Source organism: Dasypus novemcinctus, chromosome 21 (assembly GCF_030445035.2).
Source record: "Dasypus novemcinctus isolate mDasNov1 chromosome 21, mDasNov1.1.hap2, whole genome shotgun sequence".
Taxonomy (NCBI): domain Eukaryota; kingdom Metazoa; phylum Chordata; class Mammalia; order Cingulata; family Dasypodidae; genus Dasypus; species Dasypus novemcinctus.
Genome location: NC_080693.1, coordinates 58291317 through 58318746, shown reverse-complemented (window position 1 = coordinate 58318746; position 27430 = coordinate 58291317). Strand labels below are relative to the sequence as shown.

The window sequence follows — 27430 nt, the reverse complement described above, 5'->3', positions numbered from 1 at the left end:
ATGTACTATTTTTACAAAATCAATTAAAAAAAAAAAAAAAAGTGTCCCAGATGTTAGAGTGGAACTCACAGTGCAGTAAGCCGCTGGGCCTTAAGAGGCATGTCTCATTGTAACCGAAGGGAAAGATTCTGCTGGTTTGGTCCAGACAAGCTGATGGAATTTCGGTCTGATGACTTCTATTTATCTCCGTAATGCAGACCTGGAGCATGGGTTTTAGTTTGTAAAGCCGCTTTGGATAACCGCTGTGTGGAGATGTGGCAGTGTGCGCGTGGGCGCGGGGAGAAGCCTGGGTTGGTCCACACGGGGGTCCAGCCCAGGAGATGCTGGGTCGAGCTTTGACAAAGATGCCATAGTGCGCCATGGCAACAGAACCGCGGAAGAGGCTCATGACAAACCGCAGCTGAACAGAACTGTGGCATTTTAACGTCAGATCAGGCAAAGTGACACCACGCAAAGTACCGACCTGAACCGGCCAAAATAAGACTACAGAAACAACCGGATCAGGGCCTCACCTTTTGCGGAAAGAGCTCATGCTGTCACGTCACACGGCGCGACAGAGATATCGTAAGTCATCGTTCCGCGACGACGACGCGGCACTGTGACGCTTTCCCGGAAGTGGTCTCTAGATCCGGCTGTGAAAGTAGCGGCTGTAGGTTCTCCGGGACTAAACCCCGGAAGGTCGCACATGAACTATTTCTCTACGTTTTCTCTTGGTTCTTCCTGATTCTTCCTGTTCACGTTGTGAGGAAACGTCTCCGCTATCATGGGGGGCGGAGACCTGGTAAGTGAAGGAGAACGCCTGGGCGGGGGAGGATTGAGGCCAGTGATCTACTGGGGTTTGGGACGAAAATTGGCCGAGGTGGGTAACCATGGTAACGGCGACTTGCTCTCAGGCGGAGAGGGCCTCAGCCCTCGAGACGTGGACCGTGAGCTAGGGCAGCAGAAGGACCGGGTTGAAACTTGGGGAGGAGTGTGAGCTGTGTCACGATCAGTGGCTGGTGGTGTTCGTGTGTTGACGGCTGGAAATTCTGGGAGGGTCGGAGAGAGGGACGGTTAGAACCATTGCTAGGAAAGGAGGCAGATATCGAGGATGTATACGCAGGCGTGGCTTTGTATGTCTTCTGGGACACTTCTCCCTTCCTCAGCGAGGGTTTCAGAGTCGTGTCCTGGACTTAGCAGGGACATTTTGTGTCTCATTCTCCCCGCCCCGGAGTTATGCGTTGGGTTCACTTTAAGCTTGAAGGGATTGTCTTTATGTCCACTTTTCTGACTTCCACGCGTCCTTTAATGGTGCATTTTAATCTGTAGAGACAGAGCTTTCCTCTAAATTCATAGCCCTTAATACAAGTTACATGGCAATTTCACTTAAACTTTGTAGTTAATTTGTGGGTTCTAAGGCCCCCAAATAGGGTAAAGATATCTGCAAGAGAGTGGTGCAAGATCAGGAAAAAGCTAACCTCCTGAAAGTGGAGCTAATTGAATCAGCAAATAGATCAGTTTAACCACCTGTACAGTAATCTGCTCTATTAGACTTTGTCACATTATTGAGTAGCATGAGTTCCAAGACTCCATCAAGATTAGTTTAATTTAGTGTATTCTTCAAATAACTGCATTCCTGGGTTAGGAAAACTCTAACCCAGGGTTTCTCAGCCTTAGCATTATTGACGTTTTGGCTGGCTAATTCTTCGGTGTATGTATGTGTGGTGGGGGGAGGATTTCCTTAGCATTGTAGGATGTTTAGTAGAATCCCAGGCCTCTAGCCACTAAATGCCAATAGCATCTCTCCCCCTAGCTGTGACAACCAAAGCCATGGGGCCCATATTGCCCATGGTTGAGAAGCACTGCTCTAATCAAATCAACGATGACATGACCCAAGTTAAGAATGTGTTAACCTGAGCACAGAGTTGCCAGATTTAGAAATAAGTAAAGAGAGAGGGAAGAGGAGGGAGGAGAATGAAGGGAGGTATGGGGAAGGAGGGAAGGAAGGGAGGGAGGGAGAGAGGGCTGGTGGAGAAGGGGAAAGGAAAGGACAAGGCAAGGCAGGAGAGAGTAAAGAGAAATAAGGGAACTCTCATTGACTGAGTGCCTTCCACATGCCAAGAACCTTGTGTACTTTATCTCATTTAGACTTCTTAAGTGGTCTGCTGGTTTCCAGTCTTGGCCCTCTCTAATCCATTCTTCACATGATCCCTCTCATGCTACTCACCTGCATATGACTCTTTACTGTCAATAGGATAAAGCCACCCTGTTAACATGGCTTGTAAGGCCTTTAATCTGTTCCTTAGTTGGTTTCATCTTGTGCCCTCTCCCTGTCATCTTGCACTTCATATCCACACTGAATTATTTGTGCTATGTTCTTTCTCACTACTGGGCCTGCAGTGGGTTTGCTATTACTTCTGTTTGGAAGTTTACTCCCTACTCTCCCCTTTCCATTTTACCAGGCTAATTTATAACAGTCCTTTTAAAAAAATATTTATTTCCTCCTGTGCCCCCCCACCCCATTGTTTTGTGCTTGCTATCTGCTTTCTGTGTCCATTTGCTATGTGTTCTTCTGTGTCTGCTTGTCTTTTCTTTAGGTGGCACCAGGAACTGATCATGGGATCTTCTGGAGTAGGAGAGAGGCACTCAGTCTCTTGTGCCACTTCAGCTCCCTGGTCTGCTGCATCTCTTATTGTCTCTCTGTGTCTCTTTTTGTTGTGTCATCCTGCTGCGCCAGCTTTCTGCAAGGGCCAGCCCTCCACTGCAGGCCAGCACTCCACCACAGGGCCAGCACTTCTCCGTGGGTCAGCACTCTGCACGGGCCAGCTCTTCTTCTCCAGGAGGCCCCAGGAATCGAACTCTGGACCTTCTATATGGTAGATGGGAGCCCAATTACTTGAGCCACATCTGCTTTCCTATAATAGTCCTTAAATGTTATGTCCTTCGGGAATCTTTTGTTTGGGACCTGAACCAAAGCAGTGATTGAAGGGAAGAAGAGAGAGGAGAAGCATTCCTTGAGAGTGAGGGGGAGATCAGAACAAAGGGGGAGATTCCTGGGAAGGGAAGAGAGGAGAAACTGCACATCTAAGGCTGAAAGAGGTACTAGGTGGGGTTGTAAACTGTACAAGTTGAGGGCAGGTTAAGTGGACTTAAATAAAAGAAGGTTGTGTTGAGAAGAGTGAACATCCAGTGCCCAAGAGTCCTGTTGCCTTTCAGAGTATGTTCCTTCTCACCTACCTTCCCCATTCCTTCTGGATTGTCATCACCATCCCCCACTTCGAGCATGGCTAGTGGGAGGGAAACTCCTAGGCCTTTAAGGTTAAAACTTTTTAAAGGGAATCCAGGAAAGACCTGCTCTATCCTGAAGCCTTATGTACTTGAATAAAAACTTCCCATGAGCAGAGGTGGCTCAAGTGATTAGGCACTTCCCTCCCGCATCAGACGTTCTGGGTTCGGCTCCTGGTGGCTCCTAAAGAAACATGGAAGATGAACAGACACAGCAAGTGCAAACAACAAGGAGGGTGGGGAGAAATACATAAATAAAATAGATCTTTAAAAAAAATATGTTAAAAAAACCCTTCCCAAATGTGTGGAGATTATTGGGTGCGAACCTCGCCATTTTTAAAGACTTCTTGCTCTTTTCCTTGTATGCCTTGACATGAATGAGATAGAGAGGGGTGGGTGAGGTAGGCCCAGCTATACACAGCACCCACCCACTCCCCAAATTGTTTTTTTCTTCCTTTCATTTACCACAGAATCTGAAGAAGAGCTGGCACCCACAGACCCTTCGCAATGTGGAGAAAGTGTGGAAGGCCGAGCAGAAGCATGAAGCCGAGCGAAAGAAGATCGAGGAGCTCCAGCGGGAGCTGCGAGAGGAGAGGGCCCGGGAAGAGATGCAGCGCTACGCGGAGGATGTGGGGGCTGTCAAGTGAGCAAGGAGCTGAGGGTGCAGTGGGACATTTGGTCCAGGGAGGTCCCTGTGTGTAGTGAGTTGCAGGACCGGTCTGCAGGTTTATCACAATGTTTGTGGCTTTGTGGCTTAGTTGTTACAAGCATGAGTTTTGGAGTCAAGGTTCTCCCTGGCTATGTACCTATGAGCTTTGTAACTTAGAGCAAATCTGGGAGCCTTGGTTACCTCCGTAGAACCAAGGGGTTTTAATAGCCAATGCTGTAGGGTTTGTCGAGGATCCAGTGAAATGACATGTAAAGGCCTTAGGGTAGCCAAGCCAGGTAGGCGATAGAGGATGGTTTAAACCCCAGGCTTCCTCTCCTCTCCTCTCTGTATGTGTCAGCACTTTACCATCCTGCTTTGTGTTTGTTTATGTATTGCAGGCACATTTTAGGGGATCAGTGAGGGCCCTTGGAAAGAGGTGGGAGCTAGAAGTAAGATAGAGATTCGGATGGTGTGTCTGTCAGTAAATGATGTGTGGCTGTGGACAAGCCCACTCGGTTTTACCCTTTACCCTGCTTCCTCTTATGTAATACAGGCAATAATCACCTTACCCAGCTTGTGAAAGGAGGTGGAAGGAAATGCATTCTGAGCAGATACAAAGCATCAAATATGCAATGTACTCCTAAATCAGAATTAAGCAAAAGCTGCAGATAGAATAAAAGGACATAATCTGTATTTTCATTCCCCTTGGTAATGCCCTTGAGGGCAAATCTTTGCGGTGGTGTGTAGATTACTCCCCCACTGTAAATGCAAGGCTTTTCCTTAATAATTTCATGGCAGGAGGATTTGTGACATTTAAGTGTTTTGTTTTGTTTTGTGTGAGATTTAGTTTCAGTTCATGGAAATGGCATTTTGGAACTTCAGGAGGAAGGAAAAAATCATGTTCTTGCAGGGAAATGAATTGGGGAGAAGGTATAAAATTGGGAATGTTTTACAATTGGGAATGTTTAAAATTTTAAATTGAACGTGGAGCCTAAATTGGATAAACTAGTGCCTGGGCCCCATTTCCTGAGTCTGATGACTATTGGCGAGCAGCGTCTGTGCCTCCTTTCCTAAAAACCCTGCAGTGGTGACAACAGCCGGCGCCCAGGGTGTCTGTGCGTGGAGGCCAAATGTAGTACAAAATTAATAGCTGGTGAATCTCAGTCAAGTGAATTGTGATTGAGAATTCATTTTATACTCTTGGAATTTTTGTAACTTTCAAAGTGTTTCAAATTTTTTAAAATTATTTTTAATAAATCACTCAATGTGAAGGAAAAAAACAAAACACAAAGGTCAGCATGTAGGTCCTTCCCCTTGCCCCCATCTGTCTTTACTGCAGAAGTATTTGGATGATCTGCTTTAAGAAGACAGAGACTTGTCCATCTGGCTGATTTGTATAGTTCTTTGCATGATGTCATACTTTTTGAATACTTTATCAAACAAAACACCAATTAAAAGCCCTTTTTTATTTATTAGTTCTGTGGTTCAGCACATCCTTTTTATGTTTGCAGTGCTTTTCTCTTGGAACTAATACAAACCTTTAATACATACTTTAGTCCAGTTCTCCAAATTCCTCTTTGCAATAGAGTGCTGCTCTAGTAGTAAGACTTGTTAGAAAATTGTGTTTCCTAGACACTGGTCTATATAGGTGTTTATCAACCCTTGCACTTTAGAAGGTACTTGTAACTTTAAAAAAAAAAAAGAAGATAGCAGCGGTTCCCACACCAAGCCAATTCCCTCAGGGGTGTGCAGGGCAAGAACATCTGTATGTCTTAAGGCCTCCTGGGTGATTCTCATGTGTAGCCTGCACTGAGAACCTAGTTTATATCCTTAATGATAGGATAGTGGTGATAAATCTCTGTAGCTCACTTTGCTTTTACATGGCTTTCCCCCCAAATATGTTCTCACTTAAAACTAAGAGAAACAATGAGAGACAGCAGTTATTAGCTCCATTTTAGGAGATGAGGATACACAAGTGAGTAGAACTAACTTGCTGAGAGTTACCCACTTGGTTACTGGTGGAACCAGAAGCCAAGTCCTGTCGCCCTGAATCTCACCTGTACAATCTGTTCTCTTACTAGGGGCCTGAATAGGTCGAATATTAGTTGAGTTCCTTTAAGATAGATAGACCTATGCAAATACTACTCTATGGAAGTATCTGTCTTCATTTATCTCATTCTTTCTTCTCTATCTGACCCCGTTGACCTTACTCTAGAAACTTTCTCCTCCTTTGCCTGCAGGTTCCTGGACCTCCTACCTGTTCATGTTACCTCTTCTCTGTCCTTCACTTACTTAGCTTCTGTGTTATTCAGCCAAAGGGGTGCTAATGCAAAATACCAGAAATTGGTTGGTTTTTATAAAGGATATTTATTTGGGGTAGGAGCTTACAGATATCAGGCCATAAAGCATAAGTTACTTCCCTCACCAAGGTCTATTTGGAGCAAGATGGCTCCCGACATCTGCAAGGGTTCAGGCTTCCTGGGTTCCTATGTTCCTGAGGCTTGCTTTGTCTCTGGCTTCAAGGTTCCTTCGTTCCTGGGGCTGGCTTCTCTTTCCTCTGTGTGTTGACTTCCCAGGGCTCCAGTTTAAGTCTTCAGCATCAAACTTCAAAATCAAAACTCCAACAGTAAAAGCCCTCAACTCTGTTCTTTGCCATGCCTTTTATTGGACTCAACGTCCTAATCATAACTCAGTCATGCCCAGGTACAGATCACATTACAAGCATAATCCAATATTTCTTTTTGGAATTCATCAATAATATTGAACTGCTACAGCTTCCTTCCTCTAATCCCTTAATTGTGAATGCTCACTAAATTTCGTTAATCTTCTGCCTTTATTCTCTCTCGGAGTTCCTTTGTCCCGCTAGCACCACTTATTTATTTCATGCTTCTGGCTCTGTCCTCACAAATTGCAGTGTCTCGATATTCAGCTACCTACCAGACTGTTCTACTTTGGGTGTCTCAGAGTCACCTCAACTCAGTACATACTTAGCTTTCATTAGCTCCATTTTGTGATTTGTTCCCAGAGGCTTCATCTGGTAATCTACAAACAACTCAGCTGCCTGAATCTTTTTTTTCTCCTATTTTTCATTAGAGCAGTTATAGGTTTACAGAAAAATTATCCAGAAAGTAGAGTTACCATATATCCCCCCTCACACACAGAGTTTTCCCAATTAACATTTTGCATTAGCATGGTGCCTTTGCTTCAATTGATGAAACAATATAAAATATTACTATAATACACAATTAACTGTAGTCTATAGTTTACATTAGGGTTCACTCTGAGTTGTACAATTCTATGGTTTTTGTTTAATTCTGGTAACATATATACAACCAAGTCAGTATTTTTTTTTTTAAGATTTATTTATTTACTTCTCTCCCCGCCCCCCAGTTGTCTGCTCTCTGTGTCCATTTGCAGTATGTTCTTCTGTATCTGCTTCCGTTCTTGTCAGTGGCCCGGGAATCTGTGTCTCTTTTTGTTGTGTCATCTTGCTGCATCAGCTCTCCGTGTGTGCGGTGCCACTCCTGGGCAGGCTGCACTTTTTTTGTGCTGGGCGGCTCTCCTTATGGGGTGCACTGGGGACACCCCTGCATGGCAGGGCACTCCTTGCGTGCATCAGCACTGCACATGGGCCAGCTCTATATGGGTCAAGGAAGTCCTGGTTTTGAACCGCGGACCTCCCATGTGTCCCCCCTGGACACTCTATCCGGTGAGCCAAGTCCGCTTCCCTCAGTATTCTTTTAATGAATTAGAATAGTCAATGTCAAAATGTACAGCAAACAGTAAAGATAAATATTGTTTCATGAAGCTTTTATTTTCAGTTATAAAAATAATTGTGTTAAGGTCAAATAAGTTTGGAAAACTTAAAACATGTAATCATTTAAACATAAGGTGAAAGAACATAAAGGAAACTGCATGCTACAAAGAATACATTATAGGCATGCCTGCAAGTTAATGTGAACCACGTCAAAATGCATATGCAGAGTAGATGAAGAGAAAAAAAACAACAGCCTCACATTTGCATGTGATTGCACAAACATGGAAAAGACAGCGTGGAGCTGAATTGTTAGAACAGCTTTTATTCTTCCTATCCCCCACCTGTGCTATATCTTTGGTCTTGGTCTTGGCTCATGCTCTCCTTTCTGATCTGCAGAATACTGGCGTCTTCCTTCAGAGGGCTAACTGCTCCTCATCAAACTCAAGAGAGTAACTCTTTTGAGTTAGTTTCCCTGAATGGGGGCCTTCTGTCCCAATGCTCTAACCCAGCACTTAACTGTCTCCCCTCCTGGTACTTCCACGGTGGACCCATGGCTTTATTCGTAAGTCCCTGTTTAGGTATTGGGTCGGGCTCCACAGTGGACCTAGGGAAGGCAGGTAAATGACTGCAGGAGAGAGGAGGCACGAATGAAGGCAGCCAGGCCCAGTATCCTAGGCATGGAGGTGAAGAGGTGAGGCTGAATCTTTTTCAACCTTCTGGCTTTACTCATATGCTTCACTTAGAGGAAGGGTACTGATGAAATGGTTACAACTGAATAAGCAAATATTCATTTCCAACTTCGCCATGCCTTTTAGCATTAGGCACATGTAGGCCTGGCCCCTTGAGTCATCTTTGACCAGTCCTTTTAATATCACCCCCAACCCAATCACTGAGACCTGTTTTTCTTTAAAAAAAAATACTGCCCAGCTCAGGATCCATTGCCCATGAAATGTCAATAGGCATTGAACACATTTTCTTTAATCAACTATATAAGATTCATAGGTGAGTAAACTGTGACCCCAGTTGTCTAGGAGTTTAAAATCTGGTGAGAGAACACACACGTACATAAATAATAAAAAGCACAGCTAACATTTATTTAATACTTACTTTGTACCAGACTCTCTTCTGAATACCTTAAAAATCCATTACAAAAAAATTCCATTAACTTACTTAATCCTCCAACAGCCCTCTGAGGTAGATACTATTTTAGCTTTATTTTACAAGTTACTAGGCTTTATAGCCAGAATTCAGATCCATGTTGCCTGATGCCAGAACTTATGCTCTTCTTTTTAGCTTCTACAATTTTTATTAAATCATAGTCTAATTAAACAATATCTGATTTTATGGGTGTCATCCCATGGTGAACATATTTAATAAGTGAAAGCAAATCAGGCATCAAAGCCATTATTTTCTGCAGACTAAATAATAAAGTAACACCTACATGGAAGACTACACGCTTGCTGAGAGTTTTCATTACCAAACTATATCTCCTAATATTTAATGCCATAGAATTAGTGATTGTAGTTCCCATGTAACATTTTAATTACAAGTGCTTTACTAAGATAACTAACATTCTGACAGTTTGGGTGATATTTCTGAATTAGCATAATATTCAAGTAACAAGTAAAAACAGCATGAAAAGTTATTAAAGTTGACTGAAGTGAAGATAAAAGGGAAAGTAAAATATAATTGGGGTGAAAAATTCAAACAAATCTAGGCATTTGGTTGGAAGAGAAAATCAATTATGTATTCCACAAATCAAGAGTTTATAAATTCAATGCTATGCAAATCCTTCATAAGGTAAAAGCTAAGTTGAAACTAAAAGGTCTATAGCTGTAATTTTTGACCTTAGACAGTATTAATGCTTCTGATCAAAAAAGACCACAACTGTTAAGATGGTATTACTTGATTTTATTTTTACTAGGTAGCGGGCATGAAGCAATTTCCTTAATAAAGTTGACAACTTCATTCAGAACATTTTTAATAATGCATGCTTTTAAAAAAGTATTCACCTACAAATTGTTCTGCAACCCAAATATATAATAGCTTTTAGAAAACATAAACCAATGTATAAAGACAGATTAAAACAACTATAACAGCGCAGGTATTTTATGGCTCTGATTTTACAGTTGTTTTACTGCATCATCAGTGTCAGAAATCTGTTCTTTCAGCTGGCTCCATTGCTAAGGGTATAAAGAAATGCTATTTCTTCCTGGCTTCATTTCACTGTCTGGATCTATCCAATATTCTCATCAGTTAGGACTTACCCTTTAAAGTCCCCCGTTTTTCCAACCTGAAACATGTTATCCTCTCTGCTGCTACTGCTGTGCTTGGAAGATTACCAGGTTCTTGAGGTGTCACCAGTCTTTTGCTCTTTACTGGTTTTTTTGGACTTATTTGCCTTAACCTCTTTTTTTTGTTGACTTCACTATCAGAATCCCTGCCAGATGAGCTTGAAGAAGTAAGTTCCTTTGATTTAGGCATTGCTTCGCTCCTGCAGCAGAACAGCTTCAGCTCACTCACCACTGAAGAGCTTGTGCTCTTAACCATCACATTACACTCCTCTCAGGAAAATGAGCTTTCCAGAATCTTCTGGTCACCACTGATCTTCCTACACACACCTCCTTAAGATCTTATGTAGCCTGCCTTTCACAATCAGTTCTTACCTATAGACTATAATGTTTTTCAAACCAATTCTTTTAATAGGAAAATAAAATTAAGGGTCATGGGTCCTCTAATGGTGGTTTAAACTATTTTTATTAAAAATGCCCAGGGAGCAGATGTAACTCAAATGGTTGAGTGCCTGCTTTCCATGTACAAGGTCCTGGGTTTGATCCCCAGTACCTCCTAGAAACAAAAAGAAACAAATGAAAACATCTCCTCTCACTGGGGAGTAGATGTAGCTCAAGTGGTTGAGGGTCTGCTTCTACTGTCAATCCCTGATACCTCCTAAAAAAAAAAGTCCGAACACACATCTGGGAAGACATTCTTTGTGCTTGTAGTTGTTACCTACCTTAAAACAAAAGCAAACAAGGTAATATTTGAAAACATTAAATTGAATGTTATGGATAATACTGTTCTGCTGAAACTAGATTGCTGCTTACAGTGTGAGTGTGATATTGTCTGCTTCAACACATGCTCTTAGGAATTCAGTATGTCATACTGTCTGTTGTGTGAGGATTCAACTTTCTCACCACTTCTTTCTCTCAGAACCACAGGAAAATATTATTTATCATGGTTCTGTGACATGGTTTGGCCCTCCTTTTTTTGGCTCCAAAGCATCATTTACTTATAAGGTTCTCTCTTGTCCTTTCTCATTATCCCCTCCAAATGCAGCATTACCACTGGCTGCAGTGTGACAATAAAGCACCAAAACACAGTAAACACAGCTGCATATGTGGTGACAGAAATTGTTCTTGGTGATAAGATGATTCAGAATATCTGTGTCACAGGTTGGGGAATACTGTTTTTCCTAATAAATCACTTTATACGCATGAGCGTTATCTCCATGCTAAATTGTAAGCTCCATGTGGGTAAGCACCATTTCTTCATGTGTATCATGTGGAGTACGGCGGTTAATCCATAGTATGTGCCTAGAAACTAAGTCCTGCTCTGACTAGCTCTGGCTATCTATCTGCATTGTAGGTTTACAGGGACATACATTTCCTTTAATTGTATTTGGGTTTTTTTTTCTTGAACCAGGAAAAAAGAAGAAAAACTGGACTGGATGTACCAGGGTCCTGGTGGGATGGTAAACCGTGATGAGTACCTGCTAGGGCGTCCCATTGACAAGTATGTTTTTGAAAAGATGGACGAGAAGGAGGCAGGCTGTTCTTCCGAGACAGGACTTCTCCCAGGCTCTATCTTTGCCCCATCGGGTGCCAATTCCCTTCTTGACATGGCCAGCAAAATTCGAGAGGACCCTCTCTTCATTATCAGGTATGATGAGGGGCTAGGAAAAGGGTTTTGTTACAGAGATGCTTTGAGACTGCTAAGGCCATTGATTCTCTTGCATTACAATTGGTTTCCCTGGGCTTTTATCTGCCATGCAAAATAGTTTGTCCCCACTTGGGATTCCTGATGTTGGGAGGAAAGGAGGCTCTGTTAAGGGCGTCTCATCTAGGTTGTATGGGAAGATATTGGCAAAGATATCCCAGTCCAAATTTGCTCATTTACCTTTGTCCCTTTAAACAATAACAGGGAGAGCAGATGTGGCCCAAGTGGTTGAGCACCTGCCTCCCACATGGGCTTGGTTCCTAGTGCCTCCTGAAAAAAAGAAAACAAAAAACCAACAAGCAGGGAAGTGGACTTGGCCCAGTGGTTAGGGCGTCCACCTACCACATGGGAGGTCTGCAGTTCAAACCCCGGGCCTCCTTGACCCGTGTGGAGCTGGCCCATGTGCAGCGCAGATGTGCACAAGGAGTGCCCTGCCACACAGGTGTGTCCCCCGCGTAGGGGAGCCCCATGCACAAGGAGTGCACCCCGTAAGGAGAGCTGCCCAGTGCGAAAGAAAATGTATCCTGCCCAAGAATGGCACTGCACACAAGGAGAGCTGACACAAGATGACGCAACAAAGAGACACAGTGAGGAAACACAATGAGAGATACAACAAGTGGGAGCGGAGGTTGGCTCAAGCTATTGGGCACCTCCCTCCCACATGGGAGGCTTCAGTTTCTGGTGCCTCCTAAAAGGAAGATAAGCTCACAATGAATGGATACAGAGAATAGACACAGTGTAAACAATGGGGGAGGGAGAAATAAAACCTTTTTTTAAAAAAGATAGCTACTCAGATTTGTGGAGATTAGTATGCCCTAATCCGCTTTGCAAAAGAAATGGTCATGATTGTTATAATTTCCTCTCTTAGGAAAAAAGAGGAGGAGAAAAAAAGAGAGGTATTAAATAATCCTGTGAAAATGAAGAAAATCAAAGAATTGGTAAGTAGTGCATCAAATTAAGCACCAAGAATAACTGTCAGCTACTTCATCTAAAAACTTCTCTCCATTTACTCTTACCTTTCAAGAGGTAAACAGAATGGCTTTTTTGGATCTTTGTCTTTTAGAGATGATCTGGTGATTTTATGCAATCTTAATTAGGCTCGAGTCCCTCTTTTATGTCTTTTGGTTTATAAAAGTACCATTTGATAACTTTTTTCAGAAGAAGAGGTGAATGGGATATGCCTGTTTGGAAAACATGCTCATATAATATATTGAATATATTGTGACATGTCCTTGGTTGTGGTCCCCCTCACCATTCATGTGACATTTAGAGGTTGTTTCTTGGATCATTTGGTAAGGAGAATTTAAAGATTGACCCTGCAGTCCTCAATTCAACGGAATTGGTATTCTTTTGACATAGAATGGAAATTCTTTGGCAGTGGTTCATGGGATGGTTTAAATACCCAAATTCCTAGCCCCACCCTCCACAGAGTCTTTTCAGTAGTCTAGAATGGGTTTGTGCACAACCAGGGTTGAGGACTTTGGGAGTGTCTGATAATATCCTGGACCCCAGTAGACCCAGAGGCATGTAGCCAGGCAGTTTGTGCATGACCCAGTCCCCTCAGAGGGGATCTCAAGAATCTTGATGGGTATGTTCTGGGTACTTTCTAGTTGCAAATGAGTCTGGAAAAAAAGGAGAAGAAGAAAAAAAAGGAGAAGAAAAAGAAGCACAAGAAGCACAAGCACCGAAGTTCGAGCAGTGAGCGTTCCAGCAGTGAGGATGAGCGTGGCCGGGGGAGGTGAGCATGTGGAGGTGGGCCTCCCTCGTCACTGATTCACTTGCTCATTCACTCATTCACTCCACAGATGTTAACTGGAAGCTGCCCAGGCACTGGGGTTTCCGTGGTGAACACTCACAAGTGGTGCTGTGCCCACAGAGCTGACCGCCTGGCTCTAGAGTTTCTCGGAGATGTTTAAATGTGGATGGGTTTCTTGACATGCTATTGGAGACGTTCTAATGAGACCCTAATAAAGCTGACTTTGGCTGTGTAGGTCTTAGGTTAGACATCTTGGGCGTGACTCTGTTTCATCTCAGCTTATGATTCCTCCAAGACTGAAGTGGGTAAAAAAAAATGGCTTAATGGGTCCATTTGGGCCCATTCTGTGTGTCTTCACTGCGGGAGCAGTCAGCATCACTACTGACTCATTATTTGTCCCCTGAATAGCAGCAGCGTGAAGTAAGAGGAGAATGTATTTGGGAATTGGGGCTGTGAAGCTAGTCCCACGTTTTTCACAGGAAAAACATGACTGCTGGTGCATCTTCCAGCAGAGACAGTCCAAGTAGAGAAATGCATTCCCAAGTAATAGCTGGGAGGTGGGAAAGGCCGCCTTTGGAGCAGGGAGCATGTTTCAGCACAACGGATTTCAACTAAACCTTTATGCAACTTTTTTTTTAATGAGTGTGTTTTAATCTCTTAGATCTCAAAAGAGAATGGCAAATTCTTCTTCTGTTTTGTCCAAAGTCCCTGGATATGGCTTACAGGTAGGAATGTATGCTTCCCAAAGGGAGAGACCATGGGACTGTGCAGTATGCCAGCTTGACAACCTTTTTGATTTTAACCAACCAGGCATCACACAGATGGCAGGGAGTTTGGGCATGAAGATTTGAGGTTGCTGGGGAATAGGCTCATTCCTTAGCCTTCAGTGTTTTGTGTTTTGTTTTTTTTTATAAAGATTTATTTAATTTATTTCTCTTCCTCCCTCCCCTCTTTTTTCACACTTACTGTCTGCTTTCTGTGTCCGTTCTCTGTGTGTTCTTCTCTGTCTGCTTGTCTTCTCTTTAGGCGGCACCAGGAACTGATCCTGGGACCTTCTGGAGTGGGAGAGAGGTGATTACTCTCTTACACCTCCTCAGTTCCCTGGTCTGCTGCACCTCTTACTGTCATTCTTCTGTGTCTTTTTGTTGCATCATTGTGCTGTGCCAGCTCTCCGTGGGGGCCAGCTCTCCATACCGGCCAGCACTCCTGCACAGGCCAGTATGCCACATGGGCCAGTAGTCTACGGGGGCCATCTCTCCGCTTGGGCCACCTCGCCATGTGGGCCAGCTTGCCTACACCAGGAGGCCCCGGGAATCAAATCCTGGACCTCCCCTATGATAGATGGGAGCCCAGTCATTTGAGCCAAATCCACTTCCCTAGCCCTCAGTGTTTTACCATGACTGAGAGCCCTCCTGGCTGAGAAACTAAACCACCGCTGGAATATTCAGGTTCTGTGGCAGGCATTCTGCCTATCCCTCCACAAATAACTTCTATAAAATGCTCAGATAATTTCTGTAAAATGCTCACATTTTAAATGTATAGCTTTGACAAATGTATACTTTCTAATTTTTTTTTTTTTCCCACTCAATTTTTGGGCCTATTCTCCACACTTGTCTCTCTTGTTCCTCTTTAGGCTGTAGTGGAGTGTCAAGCTATGAAACCAATGTAGGTGGATGGGTGGGTACATTCTTTTAGGGGATTCTGAAGATAACATCGTTAAGTTTGTGTGATTCTCTGTGAGACTCCATGTAATGAGATTGGTGTGCCTATGTTTGGCTTCTTACAGAGCCTCAGCTTTCATTCATTTCCTTGTTTCTCTGAATTCTCTCCTGAACTGCTGGGTTTTCTTATGAATAGATCTTCTTTCTCTTCTTTTTTTTTTTTTAAAGATTTATTTTATGTTATTTATTTAATTCCCCCCTCCCCCGGTTGTCTGTTCTCTGTGTCTATTTGCTGCGTCTTGTTTCTTTGTCCACTTCTGTTGTCAGCGGCACAGGAAGTGTGGGCGGCGCCATTCCTGGGCAGGCTGCACTTTCTTTTGCGCTGGGCGGCTCTCCTTACGGGGCGCACTCCTTGCGCGTGGGCTCCTCTACGCGGGGGACACCCCTGCGTGGCACAGCACTCCTTGCATGCATCAGCACTGCGCGTGGGCCAGCTGCACATGGGTCAAGGAGGCCCGGGGTTTGAACCGCGGACCTCCCATGTGGTAGACGGACGCCCTAACCACTGGGCCAAGTCTGTTTCCCTTCTTTCTCTTCTTAATGATATAGGTCAGGGACTCGGATCATAGCAAAGGACTGCAAGGTTCTCTGATGGCTGCGCAAAAGGGAGTGCACAGGTTGAAGAACTGTTCCAGGTCCAGAAGCTCCTCCCACTCACCCCCCAGACATGCTGCAAGCAAGAAAAGCACCAGGGAAGCAGGGTCCCGGGACAGAAGATCCCGCTCCCCAGGCAGAAGGTCACGGTCCCCAAGGCCCAGCAAACCGTGAGTGTAGGAGTTCCCTGGGAAACAACCTGTGACTGTGGGGGCCTGGTCACAGCAGGCATATACTTCTGGCGATGTCCATTTATCAGCTTTTCCAAATGTCTTTGATCTGTTATTTCTTTTATATCACTTTTTTTTCCCCTCACCTCAAGGTAATGCTCAGGTCCCTAAAACCACATATTTGTAGCTGTAGATTGTGCTAATAGAATTTCTCAGGTCAGTTTTATATCAAATCTTATGGATCCCTATGCCTTTGTTTTTCTTCTACTTCTTCCTTCTACTCTTTTCACTTTGTATTAAAGTTTTAAGACTATTACCTCTTTGTAGTGTTTGAGGAACGTGATATATCTCCTGTATTGGAAAGGCTTTTCTTCCCTTTGCCCTCTGTCCGTTACAGGCACAACTCTAAGTTAAACAGGGGAGAGAAAGGACAAACTAAGAGCCCATCACCTAAAAAAGAGGTCTACCAAAGGCGACATGCTCCTGGATACACAAGGTAAGTCAAAAGCATACTAGCACAGTACTGATACATGGTGTTAGTAATAGGGGGATGTATGGGGAAAATATAACCAATGTAAGCTATGGACCATAGTTAATAGTAACTATTAACTATAGTGTTTTGATGATATTCTTTCATAATCAATAACAAATGTTCCACAACAATGCAGGGTGTTGGTGGAGGGGTGATGTATGGGAATTCTCCATGTTATGCATGATTGTTTTGTAAGCTCACAACTTTTCTAATAAAAATTATATATATATATAATAAATTTTTTTAAAAAATTAAAAAAACCCCACTAGATTAACTTCAGACTGTAGGCCTGCCTCTAGGAGTCGCTTGAAACAAGGCAAGTGGATAATCTATATCGCCTTTTTGCCAAACCAACTTTTATTCATCTTGTCAACATTTTTTTAAAAATAAATTTTATTTACACATATGCCATATCCACCAAACATACACACCCCCTTTCCCTGTCCTCCTATTCCTTGGTAACCTGTAATCTCTTTCTTTCTCTGCAATTTCCTATTTCTAGAGATCCTGTATAAGTGATAATATACAATATTTGTCCTTTCATATCTGGCTTATTTCACTGAACATGTTTTCAAAGTTCTTTCATGTTACAGCATGTCTCAGGACTTTATTCTTTCTTATGGTTTAATATTCCCTGTATGTTTACACTACATTTTGTTTTTCCATTCATTTGTTGAGGGACACTAGGGTTGTTTCCACCTTTTGGCTATTGGGAATAACATCTTGTCAACTTTTAATGGTCTGGTTCCAGCATTGTGCCAAACACATGGCAAGCACAAAATAAATAGTTTTGACTTAACAATTGATCAAATGACTGTCTCTCAACATCTGTAAACATGTTAATTCTCAGAGAGATTTCTGCAGAGAAGCTTTTCCTAAGAAAGTGTTTGTTTTTTTGACACATCATATGAACGGAAAGCAGAATTTTCTCCTCTAGGGTAAACATCCAAAGCAGACTTCGCTTGGGTTGGGTGTCGAGCAAATCATAAAGTACTGGGATATGCAGCCCTGGGCCCTGAGGAGACTTGGCTGTGCCCACGAGAGGCTGTCCTGAGGGGCTAGGTTATCCTTAGCAGAACTTTAGATGAAGTGGGCAACTTTGGTGAACTTCCTTTTACTGCCCCCTGGCATGGTATATACCAGTGTTTTCCAACAAATTGACTGCTCTAAGTAAGAGTCACCTGGGGAGCTTAAAAAAAAAAAATTCTGTTACTTAGGTATCCTGGGACAATTACATCAGCATCTTTGGGGGTGGACCCAGGCTTCAGTATTTTTTAAGCTCCGCAGCGATTCCAGTGTGCAGCCGATGTTGAAAACCATTGATTGTCTACATCAACCTCTTTTTTATTCATTATGTTGTTAGAAGTGGACCCCTAATGTCTGTTTTAACTCAGAACTGTCCTAGTCCCTAAGTTCCTGCGAACAGAAACTTTTTTAAAGGGTTTAATTGTTTTGATTGGTAACTTTCCAAAATATATTACATATTTTCCAGCCTTCCCAGACAGAGTATATTGAGCATAATTTAACCTTTTATTGGTGACTTGGAGTCAGTTCTTCAGCTGTGCTGTAATTCATGCTGCCCTTAAGAGATGTGTTTTTTTTACATTTATATGTTAAGGCTTTTTGTCAGTTTGTCACTGTGCCTTTTTGGATCCTGCTTTATGTTTGTGGTTTTTCTGTTTCTCTTGCCATTTGCTATCACTTGATTTTGTCTTCCTTTGTCAGCTTCCTTATTTCCCTTAGATTTTTTTGTTGAATTTTGTGGTTTAAAATGCCTTCCCAGAAGTTAAAGCACAGGAACTTATAATGCATAGATTTTGGGATATTTCTTTATCTGTTGAGAGGTTGATTTTGGTTTGTTGTTCCAGGTAGTTCAAGTTGTTTTATATAACTAAGATGTTGTTAAATAAAGGCAAAAAGAGAAAAATTATGTAAAACCTTTCTTAACAGTCCAGCACTATTTAATCAGCATTTCTCAGATTGAGAGTCACTGGATGTTTCCTCAAGGGACTCAGAGTTCTGGGAGAATATAAAATTTTTGTGTTTTCTTTTCATTGCTCAGCTAAAACAGTTTTCTTACCAGTTGAAAAATAAAGTTTCTTTCTTGCTGTGAGGTCTCAATTTAAAGCTTTTTCTCTCTTAAAAATTTTTTTTAAAAAGATTTATTTACTTATTTCTCCCCCAATCTTGTTATTTGTGCTCGCTGTTTGCTCGTCTTCTCTTTTAGGAGGCACTGGGAATCAAACCTGGGACCTCTCATGTGGGAGAGAGGCCTCAATCACTTGAACCACCTCCACTCTCTGCTTTGCTGGGTCTCTTACTGTTTCTCCTTGTTGTGGTATCTTGTTGCGTCAGCTCGCTGTGCCACCCTGTCATGGCATCCTGTTGTGCCAGCTTGCTATCTTGCTCGTCTTTTCTAGGAGGCACCGGGAACTGAACTCGGGACCGCCCATGTAATAGGCCGGCACCCAAATGTTTGAGCCACATCTGATCCACTTCCCTCTTAAAAGTTTTTTGATCAAATAATACATTTGCTTTTTTTTAAGAAATTTTTTTAAATTGTAAAGCTTCATTGCTTTAGATTACATAAATGTTACATTGAAAATATAGACTCCCATATACCCCTCCACACACTTTTTCCCATTACCAACATCTTTCATTAGTATAGTACATTTGTTACAACTGATGAGCACATATTGAAACATTGCTACTAACCATGGTCTATAGTTTACATTATGGTTTACACTTTGCACTGTACAATTTGATAGGTTTTGACAAAATGTATATGGGCTGTGTTCATCATTGCAGTGTCATGCAGAACAATTCCAAAGTCCCAGAAATCCCCATGTTATACCTATCCTTCCCTCTCCCTCCCCTCAGAACTTCTGGTGAACACTGCCTTTATATCAGTTACAAGTTCTTCCATTACTGGAATAATAAGAAGTCTACTTTAGTCCATAGTTGCATTCCCCCCTTATGTTTGTTCATTCCTTAATCTTGAGGATTTTGGGTTGGCGATGCCCACTTGCTTCTGACTGACAGAAGGGTTAGATCCCCTGTGGCAGATGGGTGGAACTGTCTTGCCTGCAGTTGTAGATACTGTTTTTTTTTGAGATGGGTGTTATCCATCATCATCCTTTTGTTAGTTGTCCTGGGTAAGTCTGATGAACTGGAGAGTAGGTGTTGGCTGCAACCCTGCTGAGATTCAGGGCTCCACTGGCATATGAACAGCCAGAAGATTTAAATCTCTGAGACACATATTTAATGGGTATAGTGTGAATTATAGGTTCAAATAAAAGGGGCATAAGAGCCATATGTAGGAAAATTATAAATGAGTCTAACTCCAATACATTGGGGGAATAGGTTATCATATATTCCAAGGTAAGGCCCACTGACAGGGTGCCAAATTCCTGGGATTGTCTGCCCTGCCTATAGTGTTTAGATGTCTCTAGAGCCCTCAGGAAACCCCTTCTTGAAGTACTGTTTACTGTGGCTGTCAGTGAGATCCTCCTGAGATGTTCGTAAGCATAACTTTTGAAATGACCTCTGATGCACTTTGAAATATCTTATTCTTAAAAACTCATTTGTGGGAATTGGATGTGGCTCAAGCATTTGAGCTCCCATCTACCATATAGGAGGTCCAGGGTTCAATACCCAGGGCCTCTTGGTGAAGGCAAGCTGGCCTGTGTGGTGAGCTGGCTCATGCAGAGTGCTGGCCCATGCAGGAGTGCTGCCCCACGTAGGAGTGCCGGCCCATGTGGAGAGCTGGCACGGCAAGATGATGCAACAAAAAGAGACACAGAGGAGATGACAATAAGAGACACAGCAGACCAGGGAGCTGAGGTGGCGCAAGAGAATGATCGCCTCTCTCCGCCCTGAAGGGTAAGGAGGGTCCCAGGATTGGTATCCAGAGCCGCCTAATGAGAATACAAGCAGACACAGAAGAACACACAGCAAATGGATACAGAACAGACAGGGGAGGGGGATGGTGGAGGAGGAGACATAAGTAAAGAAATTATAAAACAAACAAAACTCATTTGTATTTAATAGTTTCCCCTTTTGGTCATGGTCTTTTTCCAAATGTATCACTAGTTAGCTCTTGGTAATAATTTTTCGGTGTCAGGGCCAAAAACAGATTTTTGAGCTGCTTCTTTTGGTATCTATTTATAAAAATAAGCATATGTTGCTGTTTCTTAATTTATCAGTTTTAGATAGTAGATCTTTTCTTACTGTTATAGTGAGGTCTTCGAATAAATGAGCTCTTATATATATATATTTTTTAAGACTTATTTTTCATTTCTCTCCCCTTCCCCTACCACCCCCCAGTTGTCTGCTCTCTGTATCCATTCGCTGTGTATTCTTCTGTGACTGTTTCTATCCTTATCAGTGGCACCAGGAATCTGTGTTTCTTTTCGTTGTGTCATCTTGTTGTGTCAGCTCTCTGTGTGTGCAGCGCCATTCTTGGGCAGGCTGCGCTTTCTTTTGCGCTGGGCAGCTTTCCTTACACCCATTTCTTGCACGTGGGGCTCCCCTACGCAGGGGACACCCCTGCGTGGCACAGCACTCCTTGCGTGCATCAGCACTGTGCATGGGCCAGCTCCACAAGGGTCAAGAAGGCCCGGGGTTTGAACCGTGGACCTCCCATGTAGTAGGTAGATGTCCTATCCATTGGGCCAAGTCCACTTCCCTTATATATTTCTTGTTCCTAGCTGCTTCTCTCCCCATCTTACATTATGATTATATAACAACTTTTGGTTTAATCAGTATGTGGATTCATGTTATTATGGCTATGTAAATATTGTTCACTGATACTGTTCACTACTAAACCAAGTAAAATACTGACATTATGGTTCCTTTCTTATATAATTTAAAAAATTTTCTCTAGGGTCAGTATTTACCTCTTCCAATCAGACCCATGTCTTTAAAAAAAAATTTTTTTTTTAAAGATTTATTTAGGGAAACGGACTTGGCCCAGTGGTTAGGGCATCCGTCTACCACATGGGAGGTCCGCGGTTCAAACCCTGGGCCTCCTTGACCCGTGTGGAGCTGGCCCATGCGCAGTGCTGATGCGCACAAGGAGTGCCATGCCCCGCAGGGGTGTCCCCCGCATAGGGGAGCCCCACGTGCAAGGAGTGCGCCCGTAAGTAGAGCCGCCCAGCGTGAAAGAAAGTGCAGCCTGCCCCGGAATGGCGCTGCCCACACTTCCCGTGCCGCTGATGACAACAGAAGCGGACAAAGAAACAAGATGCAGCAAATAGACACAGAGAACAGACAACCGGGGGAGGGGGGGAATTAAAAAAAAAAAAAGATTCATTTATTTATTTATTTATTTATTTAATTTCTCTTCCCCCACCCCAGTTGTCTGTTCTCTGTATCTGTCTGCTGTGTGTTCTTCTTTGTCCGCTTCTGTTGTTGTCAGCGGCATGGGAATCTGTGTTTCTTTTTGTTGTGTCATCTTGCAGTGTCAGCTCTCCGTGTGTGGTGCCATTCCTGGGCAGGCTGCACTTTCTTTCGCGCTGGGCGGCTCTCCTTACGTGGCACACTCCTTGCACATGGGGCTCCCCCACGTAGGGACACCCCTGCGTGGCATGGCACTCCTTGCGCGCATCAGCACTGTGCGTGGGCCAGCTCCACACGTGACCTATGTCTTTTAGTTCTGGTAAATTTTCTTGTATTATTTCTTTGATAATTTCTTTGTTCTCCCCAATTTCCAAGAGCTCTTTCATAGTATCCAGTTTTTCCTTTTTAAAGCCTCCTATTCTTATTTAATTGATACAATAGATCTCATTTGTTATTTCTGAGTAAAGATTTTTAATTAAGGTTTTTTAAAAGTTTTGTCTTGTACCTTGTCTGAAAGCTTTAAGTTCCCTTTTCTGTTTATTTTAGACTATCTTTCATGTTGGGAGTTTTCTCAAAATGTCTGCTGACATTTCACTGTCTATTCATATTTAAGAGTAAGGCACTAAAAAGCTGAATGCATTGTATATAAGGTCAGGGCATTGGTAAATGGGTGGGAACTGGCTTTTTAGATGGGAGACACTCAGATGCCAATGTCTTTAGTTCTTTTGTCAGGGGCCATTCAGTTTCTCCAGAGAAAAATCCTTTGGTTGCTTGATCAAGGGCTATAAGCCTGGCTGTTGCCATTCTGGGAGGCAAGACAGATCCCAATGGGGGATTAGTCTTAGTATTTAATATGTGGACTTCTACTTCATCCTGTCTGCAGTGTGTCTCTTCTGCCGGCTCCCTTTGCTGTGCCTGATGTCTCTGCATCCTCTGATCTCCTGTCTGGTTTGGTTTCTCCAAGGGTAAACTTATGTCTTCCGTAGATGTTGGGGAGAGTAGTCAATCTGGCTTCCCCAAATTGGGCATAAGGCCTAGGGGTATCTTACTTGCAACTTATACAGACTTTAAAGTAGTCTCATTGTCCTCAGCCCTGTATCTTACCCTCATCCTCTGTAATACTCGAGCGCCTCCAGTCGCTAAGCCTTTCCTAGATTTTGCAATGTTAATCTGTTTTTGTCTTATCAGTATTGGGCACTTAGGATTCAGTTTCCTCTAAACTCTTTAAGGTAGTTACCACTTTTCATCCACTTCCATATTCCAACAATTTGTTGACATCTCATCCATTGTCGACCCTTTTTCCATTCTCTTTGTGGTTTTATATCTTTTATTTAGTGGGGTTTTTGAAAAGGCTTAAGGTTATTTTACTATGGATGCTAGACATTTAGTGTCTTAAGTTTGTTTCTCAAAATGGAACTCCCAGTCCCTTATGGGACTCTAATACTTATGCTTCTTTTTTAAAGGGGGATCTCTACAATGTATTTGAGAAACAATGGATTTGGATGTCTGTCAACCTCTCTTCTTAGTTTCCTAGCCCTGCCATAATAAAATACTACAAACTAGATGGCTTAAACAACAGAAATGTATTGTCTCAGTTCTAGAGTACAGTAGTTGGAAATTAAGAGCCATTCTCCGTCTGACGTCTGTCAGGGAGAATCCTTCCTTGCCTCTTCTAGATTCTGGTGTTTGCCAGCAGTGCTTAATGTTCCTTGGCTTGTAGATGTATCCATGGCCTTCTCCCCACTATCAGTCTGTGTCCACGTTTCCTCCTCTTATTAGGGTCATAATGGATTAGGACCCATCCTAATCCAGTTTGGCCTCATCTTAACTAATCATATCTTCAAAGACCCTATTTCCAAATAAGGTCACATTCATGGGTCTGGGTGTTTTAACTCGAACTTATCTTTTGGGGGGAGACAATTCAACCCACAACAATGTCTGATGTTGTTAAATAGCGATTGAGCTGGTTCATTTTCTCTTTGTTCTTTTTTTAAAATTTATCCTCTCCCTCCCTCCCCCCCCCCCCCCGTTGTCTGCTCTGTGTCCATTCACTGTGTGTTCCTCTGGGTCAGCTTGGATTCTTGTCAGCGGCACCCAGAATCTGTGTCTCGTTTTTTTGCATCATCTAGCTGCGTCAGCTCTCTGTGTGTGCAGTGCCATTCCTGGGCAGGCTGCACTTTCTTCGCGTTGGGTGCCTCTCCTTATGGGTACACTCCTTGCGTGTGAGGCTCCCCTACGCGGGGGACACCCTGCATGGCATGGCACTCCTTGCGCGCATCAGCACTGCGCTTGGGCCAGTTTATCACACGGTCTGGAGGCCCTGTGTTTGAACTTTGGACCTCCCATGTGGTAGGCAGATGCTCTATCCGTTGGGCCAAATCCGCTTCCCATCTTCTTCTCTTTGTGGTCTAACTTTATCAGGAGTGAGTGCCAGGGCGGAAGACCTAGCTATCACTTTCATACATTCTGACTTTGCCTTAGTCCTAAAGTGGAAGTGCTTTATGCAAGGACCTGTGTCTTCTGTAAGTTGTTGAGCAAGCAGTTGGAATTTAATTGCTAGAGATTTAGGCTCCTGATTAGTTCTCTTTATTTCATATTAAATGTTTCAGAATAAGCATTCCAGAGATTACTAAGTGAGATTATGGGTTCTTCCACTAAAAGTCTTTAAAATTTGGATGAAACCACCTGGCCAAAATGTTAGGAAGGCAGGAAACTCATGCTGTGGCCCTGGGCTGGGCATTTCTTTAGAAAGAAGATAGTGAGCTGGAGAACCAGGAATTCTACCTGATTTCTGTTCTCCCTGTACTATTCTTTTCCTTTAACTTTTCTTCTGGGAGAGAAGTAGACCTGATAGGATGGTTCTTGTGTTCAACAGAAAACTCACAGCAGAGGAACTGGAGCGAAAACGGCAAGAGATGATGGAAAATGCCAAGTGGCGTGAGGAGGAGAGGTTGAACATCCTCAAGAAGCATGCTAAGGATGATGAACGGGAGCAGAGGCTGGAGAAGCTGGACTCCCGGGATGGGAAGTTTATCCAGTGAGTGCCTCTTCCTCCTGTCCAGTGGCTTTCACGGGCCCCATCTCAAGGAGGCATTTTGGCAGCTGATACGTTGTTCTGGGCTTTTTGGTATCTGTGCAGAGAGACCACTCCCCTCAGCACTGAGCTCAGTCTCCAGACAGCCTTTGCGTCTACTCCCAGCTTCCACCCAGACACAGGGACGTTTTTGATTTGCAAGCAGAAGTGAATTGGGATTTTCTAAATCAATGAAACACTTTGGCCTTCCTTTAAATTAATACTAAATGGCTCAGGGAGTCCTTTTCCAACAAGGCTTTGGTTTATTTTCCAAAACAGATGCATGTTCCCTTACATATGTGTGTTAAAAAAATTCCAAGTGACTCAAAAGTTACCTACATGGGCTTAAAAGATATTTTGTTTCTACAGCTGCTTTATGGCTAGCCAACTCTTTCTTAGAATTTTGTAAGGTAGCTGACCAATTGAAAAGAAATGTTTTAACCTACATGCACCTTTCTTGTCTTCCTAGCCGCATGAAACTAGAGAGTGCATCTACTTCCTCCCTGGAGGACCGGGTAAAGCGGAATATCTACTCTCTGCAGAGAACCTCAGTAGCTCTGGAGAAGAACTTTATGAAAAGATGAAAGTCATCCCCTTTCTTGCTGGTTTTCCTGAGTTTTCCAGGGACACAGCTGACACCTTAAAAATTCTCTTTATAAGAGTTCAGATGACTTCTTCCAAAGATGTCAAACCACCACTGTTCAAAGTGACCCTCCTCCATTGATTCCTGAAACAATTCACTCACTCCCTTTGAGAACCAGTGTGATTTGCTTTGCTTTGCTGGGTGTAGAGGGGTTTTTGACCAAGTTTTTTGATGGGTGGGCACTGGACCATCTTGGCGTAAGTACTCATCCTGTTCAGGAAGGCTGCTTCCTGTGGTGTTGATGCTTGTCATGCCCCTCCCCTCCCACCTGTGTGTGTGGACCCATTCCACCACCTCAGTATAGACTGGACCTTTCAAAAACCTCTCTCTTCAGAGTCACCCAGATGGCTTGCCCTTACTGGGGTGAATGAATATTTCCTTGATTTAGTAAATAATGTTAAGAGACTGATGTCAGGTTAGTAAACAACCAAGAGAGTGAAAAAGAATCTGGAAGGGAAAACAATTTGTTAAACTCAACTATTTGTTATGCCTTTTGACCTGTAAATGTGCGGTGTGTATATCTACAAAAGTATAGTTTTTACATGCTTTTTAACAAACAATTAGTGTGAAAATATCTTGTTTAGTAAGTGACTTTACTAGGTAATGGAACCACATTGAACCTTGTTAGAAAGCAATGCAGTAAGGTAGGTCAGCAGTTTTTTTCTCTCTGAATTCGGCTGGCTTTGGAAGGGCCCAGGTTTATCTGTACGATCTAGGAGATCTCTTTACACATTACTTCTTAGAGTCTCCCATGCCGTCAATGCAGTAGTGAAGTCAAAGGATTTAGGAGTCAGGACCAAATCGCCAATATGTTCCCTGCCTCTTAAAAGAAAATAAAATAGAAGCTGTTTATTTCATGGCTTCCCTTTTTTATGTAGTAACCTTATTACAGTTCTCGCTTTGCACAAGTTGTGTGCTACTATTTTTTAGTCAGGTATTAAAAACACCACATACAAAACAGAACAAAACAAAACAAAAAACCCAAGGGATTAATCTATTTTTACTCCTGTCCTCTTCTTTATTCTTACTGTAATCTAACCGTGCTGTAATCTAACCATGAACTAGTAGGTATTTTATTTATTTTTATTTTTTTAAGTTTATTTTTTTGAGGTATTGGAGGCTGAGGATTGAACCCTGGACCTCGTATGTGGGAAGCTGGCCATAGACCACTGAGCCACATTGGCTTCCCTGAGTTGGTTTTTTCATTCGTGTAGCTTGTTCGGTTTTTTTTTTTTTTTCAGGAGGCACCGGAACCGACAGGGGACCTCCCATGTGAGAGGTGGGAGCTCAACTGTACAAGCCACTGGTGTATCTGCTCCCTAGTAGGCACTCTTGACCCACTCATTAACTGGGTTATTTGCTTAGTCTACCAATTACTAATTTTTCTGGATTCATATTTTTAAACACTTATCATACCAGGTAATTCTTAGAGTTTCCCCAGAGAGAATGGAACATTCTCTTGTTATTCATTTAATTACTTTACCCTGCTTCCCTATAGTAGGGTTACTTATGTTTTATTTTATTACTTGGTAATAAATGCTACATTTATTTTTGTAACCGTTTAAAGAGCGACCCTGCCGGTTCTGTGCGTAGTACCGAGTTTAGAATTCCCGGAAAGAACAATATTGACCCCTACTTTGTGTGGAATTCATGGAGTTCCTTCACCCGAGATGAATTATGTAACAAAGCGTGGGCAGTTTACTCAACGATTTCACGAAGTGAGCCAGATAACAAAACGATTATAATTCTCCGTTGTAGAACTGGCGTCTTAAGGTGCTGGCGGTCTCTTAACTTGACCCTGCGGCAGGAGGCGGCCGGGCAGCAGGTGGGTGGGTGCAGGGCTCATTCATAAAACCCAGGTTTCGCGGCCTGCTCCTCTTATTGGCCCTGGGGGAAAGGGGCGTGCCCAGCGGGTGGAGCGCGCCCTAGGCCCAG

At 43.0% G+C, this 27430-nt stretch overlaps 1 protein-coding gene and 1 long non-coding RNA gene across 2 annotated transcripts in view; one reads left to right on the top strand and one right to left on the bottom strand.

Annotated features, from left to right (window-relative positions):
- Nucleotides 1-607, bottom strand: part of LOC131275041 (uncharacterized) — a 40577-nt gene extending 39970 nt beyond the window's left edge. The window contains exon 1 of the long non-coding RNA XR_009182450.2: nucleotides 513-607. This is a non-coding gene — a long non-coding RNA (uncharacterized lncRNA). The remainder of the gene's footprint in view (nucleotides 1-512) is intronic.
- CWC25 (CWC25 spliceosome associated protein homolog) lies at nucleotides 119-26347 on the top strand. Its single transcript, XM_004454935.5, has 10 exons — nucleotides 119-781; nucleotides 3735-3907; nucleotides 11373-11609; nucleotides 12535-12604; nucleotides 13277-13404; nucleotides 14084-14147; nucleotides 15693-15907; nucleotides 16305-16403; nucleotides 24655-24816; nucleotides 25322-26347. The coding sequence occupies exons 1-10, from the start codon at nucleotides 764-766 to the stop codon at nucleotides 25434-25436; spliced, it is 1281 nt and encodes a 426-aa protein (XP_004454992.1). The 5' UTR covers nucleotides 119-763; the 3' UTR covers nucleotides 25437-26347.
- Nucleotides 26348-27430: the final 1083 nt, after the last annotated feature.

What these genes read in the sequence shown, in the direction of transcription:
- CWC25 (XM_004454935.5), top strand. An exon ending in CATGCTCCTGGATACACAAG is followed by an intron (nt 16,404 to 24,654) that starts GTAAGTCAAAAG and finishes TGTGTTCAACAG; the next exon opens with AAAACTCACAGCAGAGGAAC. An exon ending in CGGGATGGGAAGTTTATCCA is followed by an intron (nt 24,817 to 25,321) that starts GTGAGTGCCTCT and finishes TTGTCTTCCTAG; the next exon opens with CCGCATGAAACTAGAGAGTG.